The 21,193-nt window shown below is 41.3% G+C and overlaps 1 protein-coding gene and 1 long non-coding RNA gene across 3 annotated transcripts in view; one reads left to right on the top strand and one right to left on the bottom strand.

The window, feature by feature from the left end:
* Positions 1 to 10,028, top strand: part of LOC123240427 — a 42,189-nt gene extending 32,161 nt beyond the window's left edge. Inside the window, exon 3 of the long non-coding RNA XR_006505784.1 lies at positions 9,705 to 10,028. This is a non-coding gene — a long non-coding RNA (uncharacterized LOC123240427). The remainder of the gene's footprint in view (positions 1 to 9,704) is intronic.
* AK2 (adenylate kinase 2) overlaps positions 1 to 14,042 on the bottom strand; it is a 31,630-nt gene extending 17,588 nt beyond the window's left edge. For both annotated transcript variants that reach the window (XM_044667987.1, XM_044667988.1), the window contains exons 1-2: positions 13,879 to 14,042; positions 3,177 to 3,302 (exon numbers count right to left, since the gene is read on the bottom strand). In XM_044667987.1, coding sequence (XP_044523922.1) covers positions 3,177 to 3,302; positions 13,879 to 13,980 — 228 coding nt within the window. In that variant the 5' untranslated portion in view covers positions 13,981 to 14,042. The remainder of the gene's footprint in view (positions 1 to 3,176; positions 3,303 to 13,878) is intronic.
* Between the last annotated feature and the right edge of the window lie 7,151 nt (positions 14,043 to 21,193).

Below are 21,193 nucleotides of genomic sequence, written 5' to 3'. Positions count from 1 at the left end.
TGGTATTCCTTTTCAATCTGGTCATTTCTTGTGTTCAATTTGCTTATCAGTTCATTTGGTTTCTGAGCCTCGCTTTCCAGCTGCAAGATTCTACCTTTTAAGCTGTTATTTTCTTGCCAGATCTCTTCCATTTTCCTCAAAATCTCAGATTTGAACTCGTCCATAGCTTGTGAGGAGTTTTCCTTATTTGGGGAGGGTCTGGATGGTTGTTTGTTCTCCTCCTCTGTTTGCTCGGTTGTCTGGATTTTCTCTGTGTAGAAGCTGTCGAGTGTTAAAGACTTCTTTTTTTTGTTATTATTCTTTCTCTTCTGAATTTCCTGTAACTGGTTAGCCATCATTAGCCCAGCAGCTTGTCAGGTTTATCCTCGCTCTCAGTGTCTGTCTGAGATCTATTGGCTCCTGAGGTCTGAATTCTAGTTTTTTCCAAGGTCAAGCCCCCTGGTGGATTCCCTTGCTTGATCCTCTGCAGGAAGTTTCTTTACAAGTCTCAGGGCGCTACTTCCACAGTCGTATACCCGTCTGCACTGGTTCCCCACTTAGGCTTTAGTTCCTGGCTGTGTTTGCCTCCACCCACACCTCTGCTCAGCTGGCACCCACGCCTCTGCTCAGCCGCACCCACGCCTCTGCTCAGCTGGCACTCTGCGCGCCCAGCGTCCACTCTCTGCTCCCGCGCGCGCTCAGCTTTCGCGTGCGTTCTTGACTTAATGGGGTCCTAAGTCTTGCTGCTCTCAGGAACAGGTCCCGGAGCTGCTGATGACTCGATGGGTGCCCCAAACTTGCTCTATTTCTTTTTAGCTGGGTTCGAAGCTATAGGTGAGTGTGGAGGGGGTGGGGGTGGGGCGGTTGCTCAGCTCGCGATTTAAGGAGAGCCCTTTTTAGCCTGGAAATGTCTCGATTCCACGTACCTTCCACGCTGTGCCCTGTTGTGGGGTTCCTCCGTTCGTCTGGACTTGTTTTTATGTCCCCTTGAGGAGTTTTGTGTGTTTCGGTCAGGAGAGGTTAAGAGCTGCTTCTTACTCTGCCGCCATCTTAACCCGGAAACCCTCATAATATACTTTTAACATAGGAGATGCTTAAAAAATATTTAGTGAATACCACTACTAGGTTTGTATCCCAAAGAAATGAAAGAAAATGGAAAAGGATGTATATGTACAAAAATATTTATAGCAACTCTTTTTGTAATGGCAAAAGGAAACTGAAGGGATGTCCATCAATTGGGGAATAGCTGAGCAAGTTGTGGTATATGGTTGTAATGGAATCCTATTGTACCATAAGAAATGACGAAGAGGATGAGTTCAGAAAAACTTGGAAAGACATGTGACTGATATAAAAGTAAAGTGAGGAGAACATGGAGAACTATATGTAGGAACAGAAATAATGTATAATGATCAATTGTGAAGAACAAAATTATCATCAGCAAAGCCTCATAGGATGCAGGGTGAAAAATGCTATCCATCGTCATAAAAGGAACTGATAGAATCTGAATACAGATCAAAACACACTATTTTTCATTTTGTTTTCTTCATGAGTTTGTTCTTGTATGTGTGATAAATGCCTTCCTTCACAGCATGAAGAATATGGAAACATGCCTTGCCTGACAGTACTAGAATAACCTATATCAGACTATTTTCTGTCTCAGGGAGTAGGAGGGAAGGAAGGGAGAGAATTCGGATCACAAAAATGGCAGATAACAATTGTTAAAAATGTTAAAAAATAAAGCTTATTGAACTTGAATTGAACTATAAACTCTTTAAAATCAATCAAAAGAGATTAAGTCACTGAACAATTAAGCCAGACAGTGGAATATCACAGTAAAGGGAATGCTGGCCTAAAGACATGAGCCACAGCTTTGTTGGGTGACATACTAGGAATGAAATGCTGAGTAACAACTGTTCAGGACCCTTATTCTATTCACAATGAGGGGGGCTGAGACCACACAGAGACTAACAACCCTTTTCTGACTTACATGACTCATGTTAGCACATAATGAAAATGAACTTTCACAAAAGGCCAAACGCAATGCTTTGTTGTGGGCTGAAGGTGACCTTGGAGTCTGGAAGGCTATGCCAACAGAGTACAAGTTCTGGCAGGTTCTATCAAGTAGGGAAAGTTTTTATTACGGGCCCAGCAAATACTGTGTCGGTAATTCACCAGCCTAGCTAAGAATTCGAGGCTTGTCACCAGAAGTTTGGTAACTAAGGACTTTAAGAGCTTATTACAGGAAAAGCAATGGAGACACAAAGACAAAAACAAAACAATCCTTCCCTTTAAAGAATTTACTTCTATTGGGGGAATGCAAGACATGCACAGATCTAGAAATAAATACAAACTTACTGGAGACAGAACTAGCTAACCGAGGAAGTCAGAAAAGTGGCACCTATGCAGTTCATGAAACCAACAGGGAGGGGGGAGACAAAAGTCAAGGATCTTTTCAGGTCCTGGAAACAAGATTTCCCATTGATGGAATATTCTTTTTAAACCTTTAACTTCCATCTTAGAATCAATACAGTACCAGTATAACCTATATCAGACTATTTACTGTCTCAGGGAGTGGGAGGGAAGGAAGGGAGAGAATTTGGATCACAAAATGTCAGATAACAATTGTTAAAAATGTTAAAAAATAAAGCTAAGGCAGATGAGAAGTAAGGGTTAGGCAATGGGGGTTAAGCGACTTGCTCGGGGTCACACAGCCAGAAGTGTCTAGGGACAAATTTGAACCCAGGTCCTCTCATTTCTAGGCCTGGCTTTCAATCCACTGAGCTACTTACTTGTTCTCATCAACTGAACTTAAGAGCTACTTATTGAATACAGCAGCTACACTAGGTCTGGTAAAATATTCGGTTAGCTTCTATAGTTTCTCTTTTTAATATATCTTCTGTTTTGGAACTAGAAGTGTATGTGGGATAAAGGAGGGGAAGGAAGGAAGGAGGGAAAGATTAAACAGCTTTCATTTATTTACTGTATAATAAGCAATGGTATAAAATATATCAGTGTAAACATAGCCTTAACAGCATGGTAAACAAAGTGATATTCAGAATAAGCGAAAGGCCAAGAATTTATCTCATTAGATTTCTGTTGTTCAGAAAAAGTTGAGCAATTCAAAGTAGATGTGCTTCGTCCATTACTTAAGATGGCAATAAAAAAGTTTTGTAAACACACAAGTTCACCGAACCTACCAGTTTTCCAGCATCCATTGTCTTCTTGAGTCTCTGGCCCAGCTCTGAGCCAGAAGCTACCATGGCCCTCAGCATGTCCCCTGTAGCCAAATGGCAAACACAGTAACTTTCAGCCAGCTTGGGAGCCTGCAGGGGGAAATAGGAGGAAAAAAACAAAAAGAACAAGCTGTTAACCATACCCTTTAGACCCCAACATGCAGGAGGACATCTGAAATTCTCAAATTGGATACTTTTTTATGCATAATTAGAAAACATAACTGGAAAAAACCTAGTTCACAGGATTAGTGATTTAGGGTTGGAAAGTTCTTTGGAGAACATCCAGGTCCCTCCTGGATATGAGATGAGTAAATGAGTTAAGTAATTTCTTCTAAGTCACAAAGGTAGCAAGTGGAGGAGCTAAGATTTGAACTCAGGACTTCTGTTTACAAAGTCATTCCTCTAGCACATGACACAAGTTCCTCACAGTAGTCTTAGAACAGGAACTGTCATGGCATGACAACAGGTAGAGGAGTGTGTGCATGGTCACAAAATCTTGAAGTCAGAAGGAACCTCAGAGATCCCTTAGTTAGTCTAACCAAAACTTGAAGCAGGGACTTTCTCTACAGTATCCCATCTTCTCCATGAAGGAAGGAAGACCTTCAGGTGACTGCAGGGGACTCAATTAGATGAGGTACTACTGCACCACTCTCATTTTGAGGAAATTTCCTCTTCATTTTAGCAGAAATTTGCCTTTCAGTAACTTCTCACTGGTCCAAATTCTGTCCTCTGGAGTCAAATAGAATAAGTTTAATCCTTTGCCCTTAGATAGCCTTTTGAGTAACTGAAGACGGTTCACCTTCCCCTCACATCTTATCTTTCTAGGCTAATTGTCTCCAGTTCACTCAGCGAATCCTTGGGTGACATGGTTTCAAGTCCTCTCATCCTGAGGAAGTGTTTCAGTTGCGTCAAAATTCTTCTGAAAAGTGTGGTGCCAACAATTTTCACACTACAGTAGATGTGTTCTGACCAGGCCAACGACAACTCTGGTCTGAGCACTGTGCTGGTTCTGCATGAGCTGTTTGGGGCTGCTATGTCGCACTATTGATTCAAATCGAATGTGCTGTAATTGACCAGAAGCCTGTGTCTTTTCCCTTAAGAACTGTTGTTGGGGGCTGCTGGGTGGCTGAGTGGACTGAGAGCCAGGCCTAGAGATGGGAGGTTCTGGGTTAAAATCCAGCCTCAGACACTTCCCAACTGTGTGACCATGGGCACTTCCCCAATTGCTTAGCTCTTACTGCTCTTTTGCCTTGGAACCACATATAGCATTGATTCTAAGATGGAAAGTAAGGGTTTAAAAAAAATTAAAGGAAAAAAAGATTTGTTGTTTAAACTGTTTTTCCCTCAGTTGACATTTGAGTTAAAGAATCTTGCTGTACAAGTGGCAGGCTTTTACATTTTTTTTTTTTCAAACAAAAAAACACCCTTACCTTATGTCTTAGAATTGACACTAGTATTGGTACAAAGACAGAAGAGTGGTAAGGACTAGGTAATTGGGGTTAAGTGACTTGCCTGGAATCACACAGCTAGGAAATGTCTGAGGCCAGATTTGAACCCAAGTCCTCACTACTCCAGGCCTGGCACAATTATCCTTATTAAAATTTATTTTATTAGTTTTGAACATATATTCATTGTGTCTTTGGATCATTCAATTCATTAGTTATCCTTCCTCACTTAGTGCCATTAGTAAATCTGATAAGCTGGCTACCTATGTGGGTGCTGTGGTTAAGAGTGCTAGGCCTGGAGTCAGTAAGACCTGAGTTCAAATCCAGCCACACGCATATTAGCTTTGTGATTTGGGACAAGTTTGCTTCAGTGTTCTCAATTGTAAAATGAGGATGATAGCACATATCTCCCAAGGTGGTCGAGGATCAAGTTAAATATTTGTAAAGGAATTAGGACAATGTCTGTCACATAGCAGGTGCCACATACATGCTAGCTATTAATGCTATTATTAATATGTCTTTATCCAAGTTAGTTATGAAAAAGTTAAACAGAACAGACTATTTAAGATTAATGAGGGCTTGAACTAAATGAAACATTAATTAAAATGTTTTCAGTTTTAGGATCACAAAATTTAAAGGCCATCTAGGGAACCTGCAGGGCTAAACATTGCTCCTCTAGGAAATATTTTCAGTGGTTCCAGGATCCCTCTAGGATAAAATGCAAATTCTTCAGCTTGGCCTTTTGAAGTCCAGCTGGGTAGCTCAGTGGATTGAGAGCCAGGCCTAGAGACAGGAGGTCCTAGGTTCAAATCCGGCCTCAGACACTTCCCAGCTGTGCGACCCTGGGCAAGTCACTTGACCCCCATTGCCCACCCTTACCACTCTTCCACCAAGGAGCCGATACACAGAAGTTAAGGATAAAAAAAAAAAAAAGCGTGGTTACAGTTCATCTTTCCTGATTCATCTCACATTATTCACGTCCATGTGCTTCCCCCCAACCTTATCTTCTGGCTTAAAATCAATGTATCAGTGTGAAGGCAGAACCGAGGTTAAGAGCTGGGCAACTAAGGTTTAGTGACTTGCACAGGTTCACACAGCTAGGACCTCCATGCACTTGAAATTTCTGCCTACTTGCTATTTCTTGAACTTGGGACTCCTCTATTCCCATGCAAAGGTTTGTCCCCTTCTATCTGCAGTGCTCAGTCTTTTCACTTCTACTTCTTAGAAGCTTTACTTCCTTCAAAGAACTATTCAGATACTATCTCCTAGGTGAAGCTTCTCCTGAATAGCCTAATTATTAGTGTTTTCTTCCCCTCAAATTATCATGTTGTTAGCTCCTCTGTAATATCACCCACTGGTTCATCATTTGTCCATCTTTGCCAAGGTGATCTGTTCCACCTGACAGCTTTTTCTCCTTTGCTTTACCATCATTTCCAATGACTAGTTCTAATTATGTTTTAAAGTCACATAGAATAAATTTAACCCCCCTTTCACATGACTATAGATTGACAAATATTTGAAGATAAGCAATAACTAGATTCTCCTGCTCAGTCACAAGTGAGTTGTGAGTGGGTTGAGAACTATAGAAGTTTCTTCAGGCTAAACTTGCCTAGTTCTTTCAGCTGATGCTAGTTTATAAAATTCAGAGCTCACTTAATCCAACCCCAACATTTTACTGATGAAAAAACAGGCTTAGGAATTAGAGGGCTTGCCCAAAGTCACAAAGGAATTAAGTGGCAGATCCAGGTCCTCTTCCTCCAGTCTAATACCTGTTCTTCTATACCATACTGCCTTACAATCCAAAATCTAAAAAAGAAAAATTGAGATCCATAATAAATTGGTGCTATTCCTTCTAGCTTTCAGTTAACAGACTACCTCAGAGGGATAAATTACAGTAAAATGAAAACAAAAACTGGATTTTAAAGCGTTAAAAATAAGGCACTCTGAGAAATAACTGTAGGCCATTGGGCAAGAGAAAGCCTTCTATATCCTCCAAATGGGTTATTACCACACCCTATACCAAAATAGGGCAAAGTTTTCTGTTAATTTATCTCCTCATTTGTTGAAATCAACTCCAGGGAGAGGCTGTGCTTACTCATGGGATAGGAAAGGCAGAGAAACCACAGAAAGAACTGTCACAACCTTCCCCCCAAAAATGACTGGCATCCAACTGTCAGTGTTCCAGGGGGAGGAGTGCCATGCTGGCATATCAACAACAGGCCTTGAAAAAAAAGGTTGGGAAGATCTAACTCTTTAATTTCCAGTTTTGAATAGCTGATCAGCCTTAAGAGCTGGAAGGGACCTTAGAAATCATCTAATCCAATCTCCTCAATTTATAAAATGAAATCAAGGAGGGGGCAGCTGGGTAGCTCAGTGGATTGAGAGTCAGGCCTAGAGACGGGAGGTCCTTGGTTCAAATCTGGCCTCAGACACTTCCCAGCTGTGTGACCCTGGGCAAGTCACTTGACCCCCATTGCCCACCCTTACCACTCTTCCACCTAAGAGCTAATACACAGAAGCTAAGGGTTTAAAAAAAAAAAAAAAAAAGAAATCAAGGCCCAGAGAGGTGAAGATATCTGGGATTTGAGTCCAAGTGCAAATCCAGAGCTCCTTCAGCAACCCCAGGAAGAGAAACTATAGAAAAATCACTCTAATAGCAGGGTCTTGTCTGGTAATCAAAACAACTTGATTTTAACCACTTCTCATCTCTCAAAAGAAATTTGGGTTCTTATTCCTACCTGCTTGATGACCCCAATCTGTTCTACACTCACTGCCTATGTCTCTGACTCCTAAGCTACAGGGCCTGCCTGTGTTCTGATTATTGACTTAGAGGCAGTAGCCACAGAGCCTCTGGGAAGTCGGAAGAAAGGTATTTCTCTAATTCTGTCCCCTACCTCCCAATGAAAAAACACACTAACTTCAGGAACCTAAGAATAAACCTGACAAACCAGAAAGACTAAATGTAATCCTCAATAATCCATGCACCCCTTCCTTCCTTTCCATTTAGCAACACTGTGTAGGTCCATCACTTCATGCCTAAACTACTATAATTAAGTCTCTGAAAATGTGATCCTCTAATTTCTCTTTCCTCCAGATCAATGCCATAATATCCTTAAGGTATGTGCCATACCACCTTACCACTCAAAAGCTTCTGGATTTCACTCCACCCAAAGCACAGTATAAGTTTCTTAGCCTGGTACTCAGTCTTCCATAATCTGCCCAATATTGTTCCCTCCAACTTTATCAGAATGGAGGGCTGAAAGGGCCCTTATAGGCAGAGTGACTTGCCCAAGGTCACAAAGGCAAAACCTAAATTTAATGAATGCCAATCCAATTATTCTTTATTCCCCCACAACTCATATCTACTTTACCTCCAAACTAAGCAGTACAATCCTGCCTTACCAGCAATCCTTCCGCAGCCCAGCTCCACAAATCACTTGTCTAGCACTGCCTGCTTCCCACTCTGGTTTATATCATCTTTTATTCACTGGGCTCTTCTCCTTGGCAAATCAAAAGTTATGAGAAAGACAAGAAAGAAGAAAACAGTCCCTAGCCTCAGAGTCATAGTCTAGGAAGGGAACTAAGACAGGTGTGAATGAGAGATATAAAATACTATAGTAGTTCAAAGCAGTGAGATTATTTCTGGATAGGGAGGAAAAATTCATGGAGAAGCTATATGAATTGGATATTAAAGGATGCACCTGCTGTTTACATGGCCTTTAGCATCAGCTATCTAAAAAACAACAAAAAACCTTTGCCTTCTCTGTTCCAAGGCAGAAGAGCAGGAAAGGCTAACTGACCTGCCTAGGGTCACACGGCTAGGGAAGTGTCTTGAGGGGAGATTTGAACCCAAGACCTCTTATCTCTAGGCCTGGCTCTAGTCATGAACTATCTACTTGCCATTATTTTTCTTTATGAATCGATTGTGTTTCCCTGAGCCAGTAAACCTGCAAGGACAGATACTCTATTTTATGCTTTTATACCACTAGCACCTACAGTATAGGGGCATAAATGTTTAAGAATTGGTCCTACTAAAAATACAATTGCTCAGATTGTAGTCATTCACAAAAGGGAGTGGATTGCATTTTGGGAAGGTTTTCATGATATAAGACCTTGAACATTTTTCAGCTTTTTGCAAATAAGAATATAAGAAAAATGGATTCTTTGACTTGCAATGCAAGCAGTTGCAAGGTTATCAAGAAATTAAATATGCCATAGTTTCATTACGATTATTTTGACCACATTCGAAAAGCAACCAGATGTGGGATGTGCAGTACAGCTGGGGGTGTGGATCCCATACTTAGTAACTCTGTGGCCACAGGGAAGACTCCTTCCTTCCTCATTTGAAGATAGGGGAAAACCCCAGGCACTCCTCTTTCTCCCAGGGTTCTCACAAAAGGAGTCCAAAGATAACAGCACACAGGACTGGCTATTGTTATTGTTATCTGCGCCTATGTGAAGGTGAGAGAGGTCTGATCTGGAGTCAGGGGCCTGGACACTGGCCAGGGATGCCCTTCCCTTTCTGTTGGGGAGCCCCTGGACAGGTCTCTCATTCTTTTGGGGCACAGGCTCAAATTTCTCATCATAAAAAGAAGATATTGATAATCTCTACATTAGTGGGGACTGGTCCTTGGACAATAGGCCCATTATTGGTTCTGTATTCAAAGCCTACATTTGGAGACAGAGGAGAGTTTACAACCTACCTCTGTCACTTACTAGCTGGATGATCTTGGACAAGTTATAACTTTTCTGGGCCTCAGTTTCTATCTGTAAAATGAGGCTAGAGCAGCTAAACAAGACCTTTCCTAGCTCTAAATCTATGATTTTCTGTTAAGACATCAGTCCTACCTAGGCAGCTAAGAGCACCTTCAACCAAAATTACAGTGACTGGAACAAGGCTTTAGTGGATACAGTGGGAAAAAAAAGATAATTAAAAATATCTTTACTGTAAAAATTGGCCAGTTGAAGGAGGCAACTGGCTATTCCTGTGGTCCAGAGCTATCTGGGACAGAATCAGGTTTGCTGAATTGAATTGTATCTTCTACAGGTGGCTGCTGGGGCAATGTCAACAGCAACTGGGAACTTTTGGCAAGTTCACATACCACTGAGATTTGAAGGGGAAAGAACCTACCCACCTACAGAAGGTTGCTAAGAACCAGATGCAAATTCTACACTTGATGAAGGTTTATGTGGACAAAGAACAAGTGGAGTGGGATGAGAGGCCAATTTAGATTTTATATGGGTTACTTTGGTGAAGTAGTCTATATGTGTAATGGGATAGTTAGATGGAGCAGTGACTATGGTGCTGGGGCAGGAAGACTGGGTGAGTCATTTAACTTGTTTGCCTTAGTTTCCACATCTGTAAAATGAACTGGAGAAGGAAATGACAAACCACTCAAAACCTCAAATGGGGTCTTGAAGAGTGGACTCTGACTAAAAAACAACTGAGTATCGACTACTTTCACTGAGTATCGACTAAAAAACAACTGAGTATCGAATAGACTTCACATTTATAACTGAATCATAAGACTTTCTGCCAGTTCAGTCTTAGAAGTTTGACATATTAAGTTTTTCAGTTAATATTTTTCTCCTCTGTTTATTTTGACTTCTAAGATGAGATTTATTGATTTTGAATTTCTAATGATTTTTTAGAATGATTATAAAGAGATATGCTATACCCTCAGAAGTTACTCCTGCAAAGAATCCTAGTATTTAAGAGAATATGATTAGGTCACTGACATGAAGGCCTTTGGAAATGATGATTTTGTTTCTAATGATTTGTTTCTAATAGTTCACCTTTTGAACTGATATAGCTGGTATCAGAAAAGGATGATCTCTGGATAAGAGGCATTAAGGTATAGTTTAATGGTGTCCAACTCAAATACAAATGGAGGTCACTAATGGTATATATCGAACCTTGAGGGACACATACTGACTTAGTTTTAAAATATAATATCTGTTTTATTATATCTTTTATTTGGTTAAGCATTTCCCAATTATATTTAATTTTAATTTTTTTTTTTACATTTTTAAACCCTTAACTTGTGCGTATTGGCTCCTAGGTAGAAGAATGGTAAGGGTGGGCAATGGGAGTCAAGTGACTTGCCCAGGGTCACACAGCTGGGAAGTGTCTGAGGCTGGATTTGAACCTAGGACCTCCCGTCTCTAGGCCTGACTCTCAATCCACTGAGCTACCCAGCTGCCCCCTCCCAATTATATTTTAAACTGGTCTGGGCTGCACTCAGGAGTATTGTGAGCCACATCAAGCTCTCCATATACCCACCCTCTGGTATAATGGAAAAGTGGCTGGACTTGGGAGGCATGAAACCTGGGTTCCAATCCTCCCTACAATACTAGCACTGTGATTATGGGGTTAGTCATTGGAGCCTCAGTTTCCGAATTTGTAAAAGGGATTCTGTTCTCTACCTACCTCAGGGGATTGTTGTGAATAAAGTATTGCAAATTGGAATGTGCTTTACCAGTGTGTGATACCTCATCATAGTAATTTCTGAAAACACTAGAAGAAAAAAAAACCCATACAGTTAGGGCAATAATCTCTGCTGCTACAATAATGAGCTTCAGGCCTTAGTTTTCTAAACCAGAATGTGGAGGGGAAAGGTTAACACCTGAGACTCTCAACAACAGAATCTCAGGGTAAGCATATTAGGGTAATAGAAGTCCAGCCTGGATCTTCCAGAAGGGCAGTAAAGGATGTAGTGAGGCAGTATTCTATCCCTTATGGCAGTGAATAATGTCTTTTTACCAATAAGTCAAATGTACAAATCTTTCCTATTCACCCTTAAAACCCTCCAACTTTCCAACATTTTCTGCCATATTTAATCTAAATGACTGTCCAGTGCCTACTGTGTAAGTCCTGCCCTTAAGGAATTCAAAAGCAAGGAAGTGGCCTAGGTGATCTATAAGATCTTTTCCAACTCTAAAAATTCTATGATTCTAGTTAAGGGATCAGTCTCCAAGTGCTCTCAGGAAAGCCTACTTCAAAAGACTTGGAGTCCTTATGTGCCCAGAAAGCCCTGACCTGGGTAATGAATTACAGACCTAGAGATTTTGAAAGTTAGATGTTAAAAGATTATCTAATTGCACAACCAAATCCCTCCCCCCATTTTGCAAAGGAAGACCCTGAGTCATAGTGATTTGGCTGAGGCCAACAACTACCCATCTTTCTATATGTACCCACTCCTAGTAATACTCCCCATCTAACTGCAGTCACGAATTGTCTCAGCTCTCCTCTTTACTACTAAATTTCTTCAAAAAGCTGTCTATACCCATGACTATAATTTCTTGCTGCTTGCTTTCTCTCCAATACTGCAACCTGCTTTCCATTTTCCATGACACTACAGAAAACACCCTCTTTAAGATCATCAATGCTCTCCTAAACTTCCACTTTGACAAGCCTTTTTAGGGCTTTGCTCTTGCTTTATATTCAACAAACATTTATTAAGTGACTACCCTGGGCTAGGCAGCCCAGGGGAGGAACTTACAATCAATTATCTAACAGGGAAGTAAGCACGTGCACACCTAAAGTATAATGAAAGGTGCAAAGGAGATACATTCCTGAGAGATTAGAGGAAGTGATTCATTTTAATAAGAATGATAATATAATAGTTGACATTTATATAGCACTTTCAGGTTTGTAAAATGCTTTACATACATTACCTCATTTGAGGTTTCATGCAAAAGGTGGTGCCTGGTTGGCCCTAGAAAGGAAATTTCAACAGTTGGGGGTGGAAAGGGGGAAGGAATCCATGATGGCCTTGGGCAAAAGTGAGAAGATGGGAGAAAGGATAAAATAAGAACAGGGCAGGGGGAGAGCAGTCCAGTTTTGCTAGAATGTGGACTATGTGAAGAGAAGTAGCAGGAGCTAGCAAAGTCAGTTTTGTTATCGATCACCTCTCATTAAAAAAACCAAACCCTTATCTTTCATCTTAGAATCAATAGTGTGTATTGATTCCAAGGTAGAAGAGTGGTAAGGGCTAGAAAATTGAAGTTAAGTGACTTGCCCACGGTCACACAATTAGGGTGTCTCTGAGGCACCGTTTGAATCCAGGATCTCCCTTCTCTAGGTCTGGCTCTCCATTCACTGAGCCCCCTATCCCCACACCTCCCATTACCTCTCATCACCCCTCATTCTATCTGATTTTCTCCTCTCCTTTGGCTGAGGCGCTACTTCTATTTCTTCTGACTCTCTAACCACTTCTACTATCCCCTAACCCAATCTAGAGGAAAGCTGCAAAAAAGCAAAAGATTGAAAACTTTCCCAACAATCCAACAGGCTGCCTAAGGAGCAGGTAGGATTCCCTTTTCTTGGAGGTCCTTTAAATAGAGGGTGGGTGAATGGATGACCTTCCCCCTCACCAGCCCCTTAAGGGTTTATCTGCTACTTGCCATGGCCATCTCATTTCCCCCCAAGGCTTCAACGACCACTTCCTTTTGAGTGGTTAGATGTTCAGCACTGGCCTCTCTTCTGGACTCCGGACCCAAACCTCCAATTTCCCACATAAGGTTACCCTTTCACCCAGATGCCTCACCTAGAAAAGAGAGCTCAGTCTCTCCTCAAAAACGAGTCTTCCAACGTAAGGGTTCCTTAGTTTAAAAAAAAAAAAAAAGTGGGGCAGGTAGGTAGACCTGATTCAAATTTGGCCCCAGATACTTCCCACCTGTGTGACCCTGGGCAAATCATTTAACTCCGATTGCCAAACCCTGACTGCTCTTCTGCCTTAGAATGATACTTAGTGTCAATTTTAAGACAGTAAGTAATGGCTTAAAAAACTAGTAACTGTTTCCATAAAACTGGTTTCCTTTGTAATTTTATTTTATATGTTTAAAGACCTTATTGAGAATGAGCCCACAGGCTTCACCTGACAGTCACAAAAGAGGAAAAAAAAGGGAAGAACCTTGCTTGTCCTGGTGGATAGGGCACTGGCCTTGGAATCAGGAAGATCATGGTTCAAATGCTCCCTCAGAAACTGACACACCATGTGACCGCGAAACGCCTCCGGGTCTCAGTTTCTTTATCTGTCAAGTTGGGGGGCCGGAACCAGCTCTAACCCTACGACCTTGTGCCGCCCTTCGGCCTGGCCTTCTCCTTAGCCTCCCTGCTTTTCCAGGCACTCCGTTACTCCGTTTTCAGACTCCGGGTTCGAGTCCCGCCTCACCCCAGTCCCAGCTGACCTCAGGCTCGCCCCAGCCCGGCCGCTCACCTGCGTGCCCTTGCCGGCCCCGGGCGGCCCCAGCAACACGGCGCGGATGCCCCTGGGGGGGGTCTCCTTCGGCTCCGGCGCTACGGGCACGCTGGGCGCCATTGTCCCTCACTCGCAGCTGCCTCGACCCTAACGCCGTGGTTCCAAGACCTCTGGGTGCCCGGTCCCGCCACGCACGCTACGTTACGTTACACTACGCTACGCCACGCAGCCACGCGCTCTGGGAGGCCCCTCGCTCCACCGCCCTATATCGGCGACCGACATTTCCCTTTGCCAATGATACCCGACACAGTGTAAGAGATCAGTTCTGATTGGAGGAAACTTTGTGAAGGGGCGGGGGCAGTTTCAGTTTTGGGAGTAGGCGGGCTTGCGGAGACTCAGTTTAGAGAGGGTTAGCAAGAGAGGTTGGTGGCGATGATTTCGAATTCTTATTTCCACCGAATAGGTTGGGGCGCCCTCTGTTGCCTGACTTCTAATTAAATATAGATCCTAGCCAGACTGTTACAGTGCTGAAAGCACTTTAGAGATCATTTAGTTCTGTATTGGAACCATCTCATAGAGGAGTTGGTTGTTAAAATTTCATTGGGAGGCTTTACACTGGAGATCGGCAAATGCTACAAATCAGAGCTTGATTTATTGCTCTGATTGCCTACACTTAAAGAAATAGAGAGAAGTGTGCACAATACAAATTAAACTTAAAAATGTGTTATATGCATAACTATGTATGGGTGTATATCTAAATCTATATCTATCTATCTATCTATCTATCTATCTATCTATCTATCTATCTATCTATCTATCTATCTATCATTAAATTTGGAAAACTGATCGTTGAATATTTACTCTCATTTTCAGAGGGAAAATTGGGGCCCATCTGGGTTGAGTGGCTTATCCAAGGTTACTTGGACACTGTGATAGCTACTAGGATCATTTTAGTCTGATCTTAATTATGTGAAAGTTTAATCTACATCCTCTACAGAGTAAAGGCCAGTGTTCCAGACAAGAAGAATTCCCAGAGATTCTGTGGTTGCATAAGATTACGAAATAATTATGATTTCTCCAAGAAGTCCCCTTGGTCAAGTTCTAAAATCCAAAAGGACATTTTAGAAACTACCTCTTATAACTTAAGTCCCAAAGCCTTTGGAGAAGGGTAATGGGGCTGGTGGTAGTGGTGAAGAGTTTAGAGATGTTTATTCTGCTTCCCTTCAAGACACACAATAACCCCCATGCTACATATAGGAGAAGATTTTATTCCTGCCAGGAGGAAAAGGGAAGTTTTAGAGATTGAAGTTTGGCCACTCTACTTTCCTCAGAGAGGATGTATCCAGCTGGAATTATGTCCATCTACTTTCTTAAATATTGTTGGTCTAAGGGATATGGATTTTAGAACCAAGCTAAACTTCTGATTACTAATTATGAATGGGGAAAGGAGGACCTAATCCTTATATCTAAGACATGACTCCCTTCCCACTAAATACAAGTCACCCAGTAAACACACAGTCATTAATATAGAAGCTCATTTATTCAAATAAATAGCAAAAAAAATCAAAGAAAGTATATATAGGAAAATATATGCTGGACAATACCAAGTAAAAGAGCTTTCTTGATGAGAGTCCCAGATCTCACCCAAAAGGAAAATTCTCCCAATTCTCTAGTTGAGGATAGGAACCGGATGGAGGCTGCCAGCTCCTCTCATGTTGACTTCTTCCCAGTATCTTATTCTCTCATCAGTAACCTGAAGATAATGCTATCATCAAGTTTTCTTTGGGAGCTGGAAGCCAGAAGCACCTAAAGAGCTTAAGTAATATTCCAAAGATTCTTGAAGAGACTGAAGAAAATTTAGGAGAGTGAAGAGAGCTCTTGCCTCCTCTACCCACCCATTGATTTCCACCAATGAAGAGAGAGTCCTATAACAATGGGCTTTGGGAATCTAGTGACACTCTTAAGGTAGTTTCTATGTTTGGAGATTGACCAGTGAAGGTACAGAATTGAGGACTGTGTTGAATGAGATAGGAAATAGAACAAAGGAATTGTTCAGTGGGTAAGACATGGAGTGGGGAAAAATGAGTGTCCTAGGACGGGAAGATGGCTGGGCTACTGAGTAGTTTGGATGTAGGTGGCTAGATTTAACCACTGGAACTTACAGTCTCATCATATGATCAGAGCTACAAGGGGTTTTACAGAGTCAGCTCCATCATTATGTAGATAAGGAATCTAAGGCTCAAAGAGAAGAAGGGATTTGGCCCAAGTTGCAAATCCAGTGAATGACAGCAGTAAGACTTTTTTTGTGTGTGTTAATAACCCTTACCTTCTGTCTTAGAATCAATAGCAAGTATGTAAGGGCTAGGCAATTAAGGTTAAATGACTTGCCCAGGGTCACACAGCTAGAAAATGTCTGAGTTCAGATTTGAACCCAAGACCTCCTGGCTCCAGGCCTGGTGCTCAATTCATTATGCTGCCAAGCTGTCCTGATAACATTAAGATTTAAAAACCTAGGTTGTCTGACTCCAAATACAGTGTTCTTAGGAGTATATAGTACACAGATTCTGAAAAAAGAAGACTCAAGAATTAAGGTAATTGTTGAAATTAGGTAATCCAAGCTAATTATTATCTTCCAGAGGAAATCTGGTTGGGATACTAGGAAAAAAGTAGAGATGGTAGGCAGAAAAGAGGGGCTCTGGATCTTAGCTCTCATACACTACCTGTGTGATCTTGGATAAGTCGGCTACCCTGGGATTTTATTTTTCCCTCTGTAAAATGGGGAAGTAGATCATTAAGAAGTTTAGATGATCTCTAAAGTTCCTTCCATTTTTAAATTCTATGGTCTTATGATGCTTCTAGCTCTAAAATTCTGCAAATTCCGTCCTAAAGCATTCTGAAGGAGGCCTTTCCCTATTCCCCCCCATCTGCTAGTCCCTTCTTTCATATCACTTTCCATCTTCTCTGATTGTATCTTGTGCTTAGTGAGCTCCTCGAGGTAGGTCGAGGATCATGTTTACCTTTCTATACACCTTCAGAAATTTACACCATGCCTAGCACATAGTTGTTGTTTGTCCTTACTTTCAAAGAGGGGACATCACAGGGTGGTTTGTGAATTGGATCTAAGTGAGGCAGAGTTGTAGAGTCATCAGCCTCATTCTCTCTTCCAGAGACATCCAGATCCGGTGGTAAGACAAAAACCTGGATGACTGGAGATGGCCTGTGATGTAGCGGATAACCTTAGTGTCTTCTGTGTCTGACAAAACTCAGACCTGCTTCAGGCACCTGCTTGGCCAATTGGAACAAATTGTTCTCATCTGTTCATTCTGCCAGGGGAAGTCTTCACATGCTTGGAGTAGACACCCCCTAACTTACCCACAGATCTGAAGCCTGTCGGTGACCCTTGACCTTTTTATATATCTCCAAAACTTTACACCATGCCTGGAAAATAGTAAGGACTTAATAAATGTTGGTAGGCTCACTGATGTAAAGTCAGAGAATCTACATGCTAGTTTCAGCTCCTGGCCACTAGTTTGTTGGTGACCTTAGGCAGGTCCTTTCCCTTCTTCTGTGCTTCAGTTTTCCTACCTGTCAAATGAGGGGATTGGGCTAGATTAATGGTTCTCAAACTTTTTGGATTAGGGACTCCTTTACATACTTAAAAATTACTGAAGATCCCAAATTATATAGGCCATATTGTTGTGGGAAAAATACACCAAAATTTGTAATAGGATCTTAAACCAAAGAATTAGAGGGCTAAAAATTCCATTCTGTCCAGAGGTATGAAAAAATTTTATTTAAAGAAGAGGTTAAAGGTGTTGAAATAGCCCAGTAGCAGATGGAATAGCCTAAGGCAGTGATGAGACTGTGTGCCATGCCCCGGCCCCCCTACCCCCACCTAGTGTCACCCCCCCCCCCCACCTTACTCCAGACAGGGGAGGGAGAAAAGGAGTGGCCTGAGCACTCTGCTCAGAGGAAGGAGTAAGTACTTCCATTGGGCTCCTGGGCAGAGGGGAGGGGAGCATCTCAACCCAAGTCCCTCTGCCTTTCTAATAACTCACTCTGGTGGGTGACAGTGTGGGTGTGACTACAGAGAGGTCATGACAGATGACAGGGTCTGTATCTGGAGTGAAGGACAGATGAGATGATGAGGAAAGCAAATGTGAGTTTTCATAAAGAGCCTAGCCGAAAATTATACAGCTGAGTGGTGAAATGCTCAGGGAGACTGGAGTTAAAAATCTAGCCTCGTATATGTAATAGCTGTGTGACCTTGGGCAAGTCATGTAACTTCCGTTTGCCTCAGTTTCCTCATTTGTAAAGTGGGGGTAAAAATGCCTACCTCCCAGGATTATTGTGAGGATAAAATGAGATAATATTTGTCAAGCACATTTAAACCTTAAAGCTCTATTTAAATGTTAGCTGTAAAAAAATATGCAAGAGGGAACATCTTGAAGACTCAGCAAAAGGACTTGCAGGAACTGTAAATTACTCCTTTCCCACTCCCAATTTGTGCCCATTTCCCCCTGAACTTTCTGTCCTTATGGGAAAGTGTGTCACAGACTTAAACAAAAACAAAAACAAAAACAACTCTTACCTTCCATCTTAGAATCAGTACTGTGTATTTGTTCCAATGCAGAAGAGATATAAAGGCTAGGCTTTGGGGGGGTTAAGTGATTTGTCCAGGGTCACATAGGTAGGAAGTATCTGAGGCTAGATCTGAACCCAGTACCTCCCACCTCTAGGCCTGACTTTCAAGCCATTCAAAACTCTTTGCTGTCATAGACTTTTTGGAAAATGTTTTATGCCAACTGTTCCTACTATATAACCATAATGGAATACCCTTTTCTAATTAATTAGATATATATTACTATTAATGTAATTAATATAATAGTTAAAACTTATTTTAATTAAATCTAGCTTGATAATTAATACCAGTTTATAAGCATGGGGGCTCATATACTATATATAGTAGTATATATTGTAATAATTAAAAATGGGTTTGACAAATGTAAGAATAAAAAAAATTACTGTGGTCACTGTTTATAAAAAATAATTGACTTCTTAAGTCAAAATGATTGTTAGCAGCTTTTATTTACAGCAAGGTAGAGATATTAAAGTGGGAAATAAATGAAATAGGAAGAAAAAAAAATCACCTAGCTACAAATACCCTAAGTCCTAATCCTAGTGTCTCCAGACTGTGAATGGAAATTCGAAAGCGAATCTCACCAGAATCCAAGATCCTAATCAGGAAGCCCGAATCCAAAGAGCCAGCAGACAATGAAAAACTGCCTAGAACTTCAGCACACAAGAGGCCAAGACCACCAAGATTCTTCACCAGAGCTCATGCTGAAGAGAGTGTCCAACCAAAGCACCAACCAGAGAGAGTCTTCATGGAAAAGCCAAGGAAGGAATGCATTCTCCTATATCTTGCCTTTAATAACCCTTTTTCCGTGCCACTTCCTGTCTCTCTCCCACTTCTTCGGAACCAATGGCAGCCTCCCAATTTGCCTAGCTCTGCCCAAGGTGGGGGCAGTGCTTGTAGCCTTTGGGGGTGTGAATTTCTTTTTTTTCCCTAGTAAGTGGCTTGTGAATTTTCTTAGTGACTTACTAAGTTTTAAGTTTTTGATTGATTAACTCAAAATAAACAAAGGGAATAAAAAAAATCCTTTCACAATATGATATAATAGTATAATAATATAAACAATAGAAAGACACCTCCCCCTGCCCCTCATGTTTAAGCCTGAAGCCTTGAGGGATATATTAGATGAATTCTAGGGATCCAGTCTGCCAGTATGAGTGGGGAGCTGGGAGAGTAGCTCCAGAGCATATACTGGGAAAGAGAGTCTCTCACCTTAAGGAGATTATTTTCTAATAAGGGAAAATAATACATAAAAGCTAGGCAGAAAACAGAGGTGGGTTGGATACAAGCCTTAACAGAACCCAGGGTTGGTTCTGGGGGTAGAGTCCCATGAGTCTGGTGGGAGGGAGAAGAGGATGAGAACAATGGCCATCGTGCAGCCAACATGAACTGCAGATGACTGGTAAGCACTGATGGTGTCTGTTCTAAGACCCTTCCCAACTCTGATATTCTTTATCCTAAGGTCTCTTTCAGGTTCGACATGCAGTGCTTTCATCCTGTCAAGTCAGTCATTTTTTGGTCTATGTTTTAAGATCTCTTCCAGTACTAATAGTCTGGGTTCTGTGTTGTAGGGTAACTTCTATTTTCAACATTCAACTCAATTCAGTTCAGTTCAATTTAAAATTGAAAGGTGGTTTCTAAATAATGAAAGTGTGGCTAAATCTAGACATCTGTTCATAATTCTAAATATCCACAGCCTTTTAGGAACAGCTGCTGTTTTGAGATCATAGCAGGAAAAAGCAGATTTCCATGGAATCTGCCTGTTTCCTGGAAAATACTTATGACATTAATAGCAAAAACACATACCCTGTCTGTAAATGTGTAGAGTTAGATTCTGCTTATAGGAAAAACCTGTATGACCCTGGGCAAGTCACTGAACTGCTGTTTGCCTCAGTTTCCTCATCTTTTAAATGGCAATAATAATAGCACCCACTTCCCACAGTTGTGACATGATCTAAATATATATATTTTAAACCCTTATCTTCCATCTTAGAATCAATAATGTGTATTGGTTCTAAGGCAGAAGAGTGATAAGGGCTAGAAAATTGAAGTTAAGTGACTTGCCCAGGACCTCCCATCTCTAGGCCTGGTTCTCAATCCACTGAGCTACCCAGCTGACTCCCTTCCTTCCACTTTCAAGAGAGAAGACAGAAGATGGCCAACACCATCTCAGGTTGCTGAAGGAAAAAAAAAAAGACTGAGAAGAAGCTGACGTGAGAAAAACCAATTATCCCTATTAAGTTTCTGACCTCAGCTCACTACATTAGAGATGTTGAGGGACTTCCTTTTGGGTTAGGTCTAGAATTCTGTCTCTTAGTGAAACTGAATTACCTTGCTCCTCCTAATGAGAGAGCTCCATCACTCTTAATTGTATACTATCTATTCTATATACACTATACTATCTCTGATTTCTGCTTGGCTATTAAGTTGGACAAATGGATTCCTTTGCTAAGTTCCATATGTGTTCATTATAGAATTGGTATTTGGTGGGAAAGGGATCAAGCTTTGCATATAATGTTTGGGGAAATCTTCCCCTCAATAATGAAACAGTGATCCTAAGTTATCTTGAATCTTAAAATCATATCCTCTAGACTAATAATATAAGAGAGCAGATAGATATTATTCTTTTATTCTTTTTTATTTTTTTTTAAACCCTTAACTTCTGTGTATTGGCTCATAGGTGGAAGAGTGATAAGG

This window comes from Gracilinanus agilis, chromosome 3 (genome assembly GCF_016433145.1).
Source record: "Gracilinanus agilis isolate LMUSP501 chromosome 3, AgileGrace, whole genome shotgun sequence".
Lineage (NCBI taxonomy): Eukaryota > Metazoa > Chordata > Mammalia > Didelphimorphia > Didelphidae > Gracilinanus > Gracilinanus agilis.
The sequence above is the reverse complement of the archived record's forward strand: the minus strand, read 5'-3'. Positions and strand labels throughout refer to the sequence as shown.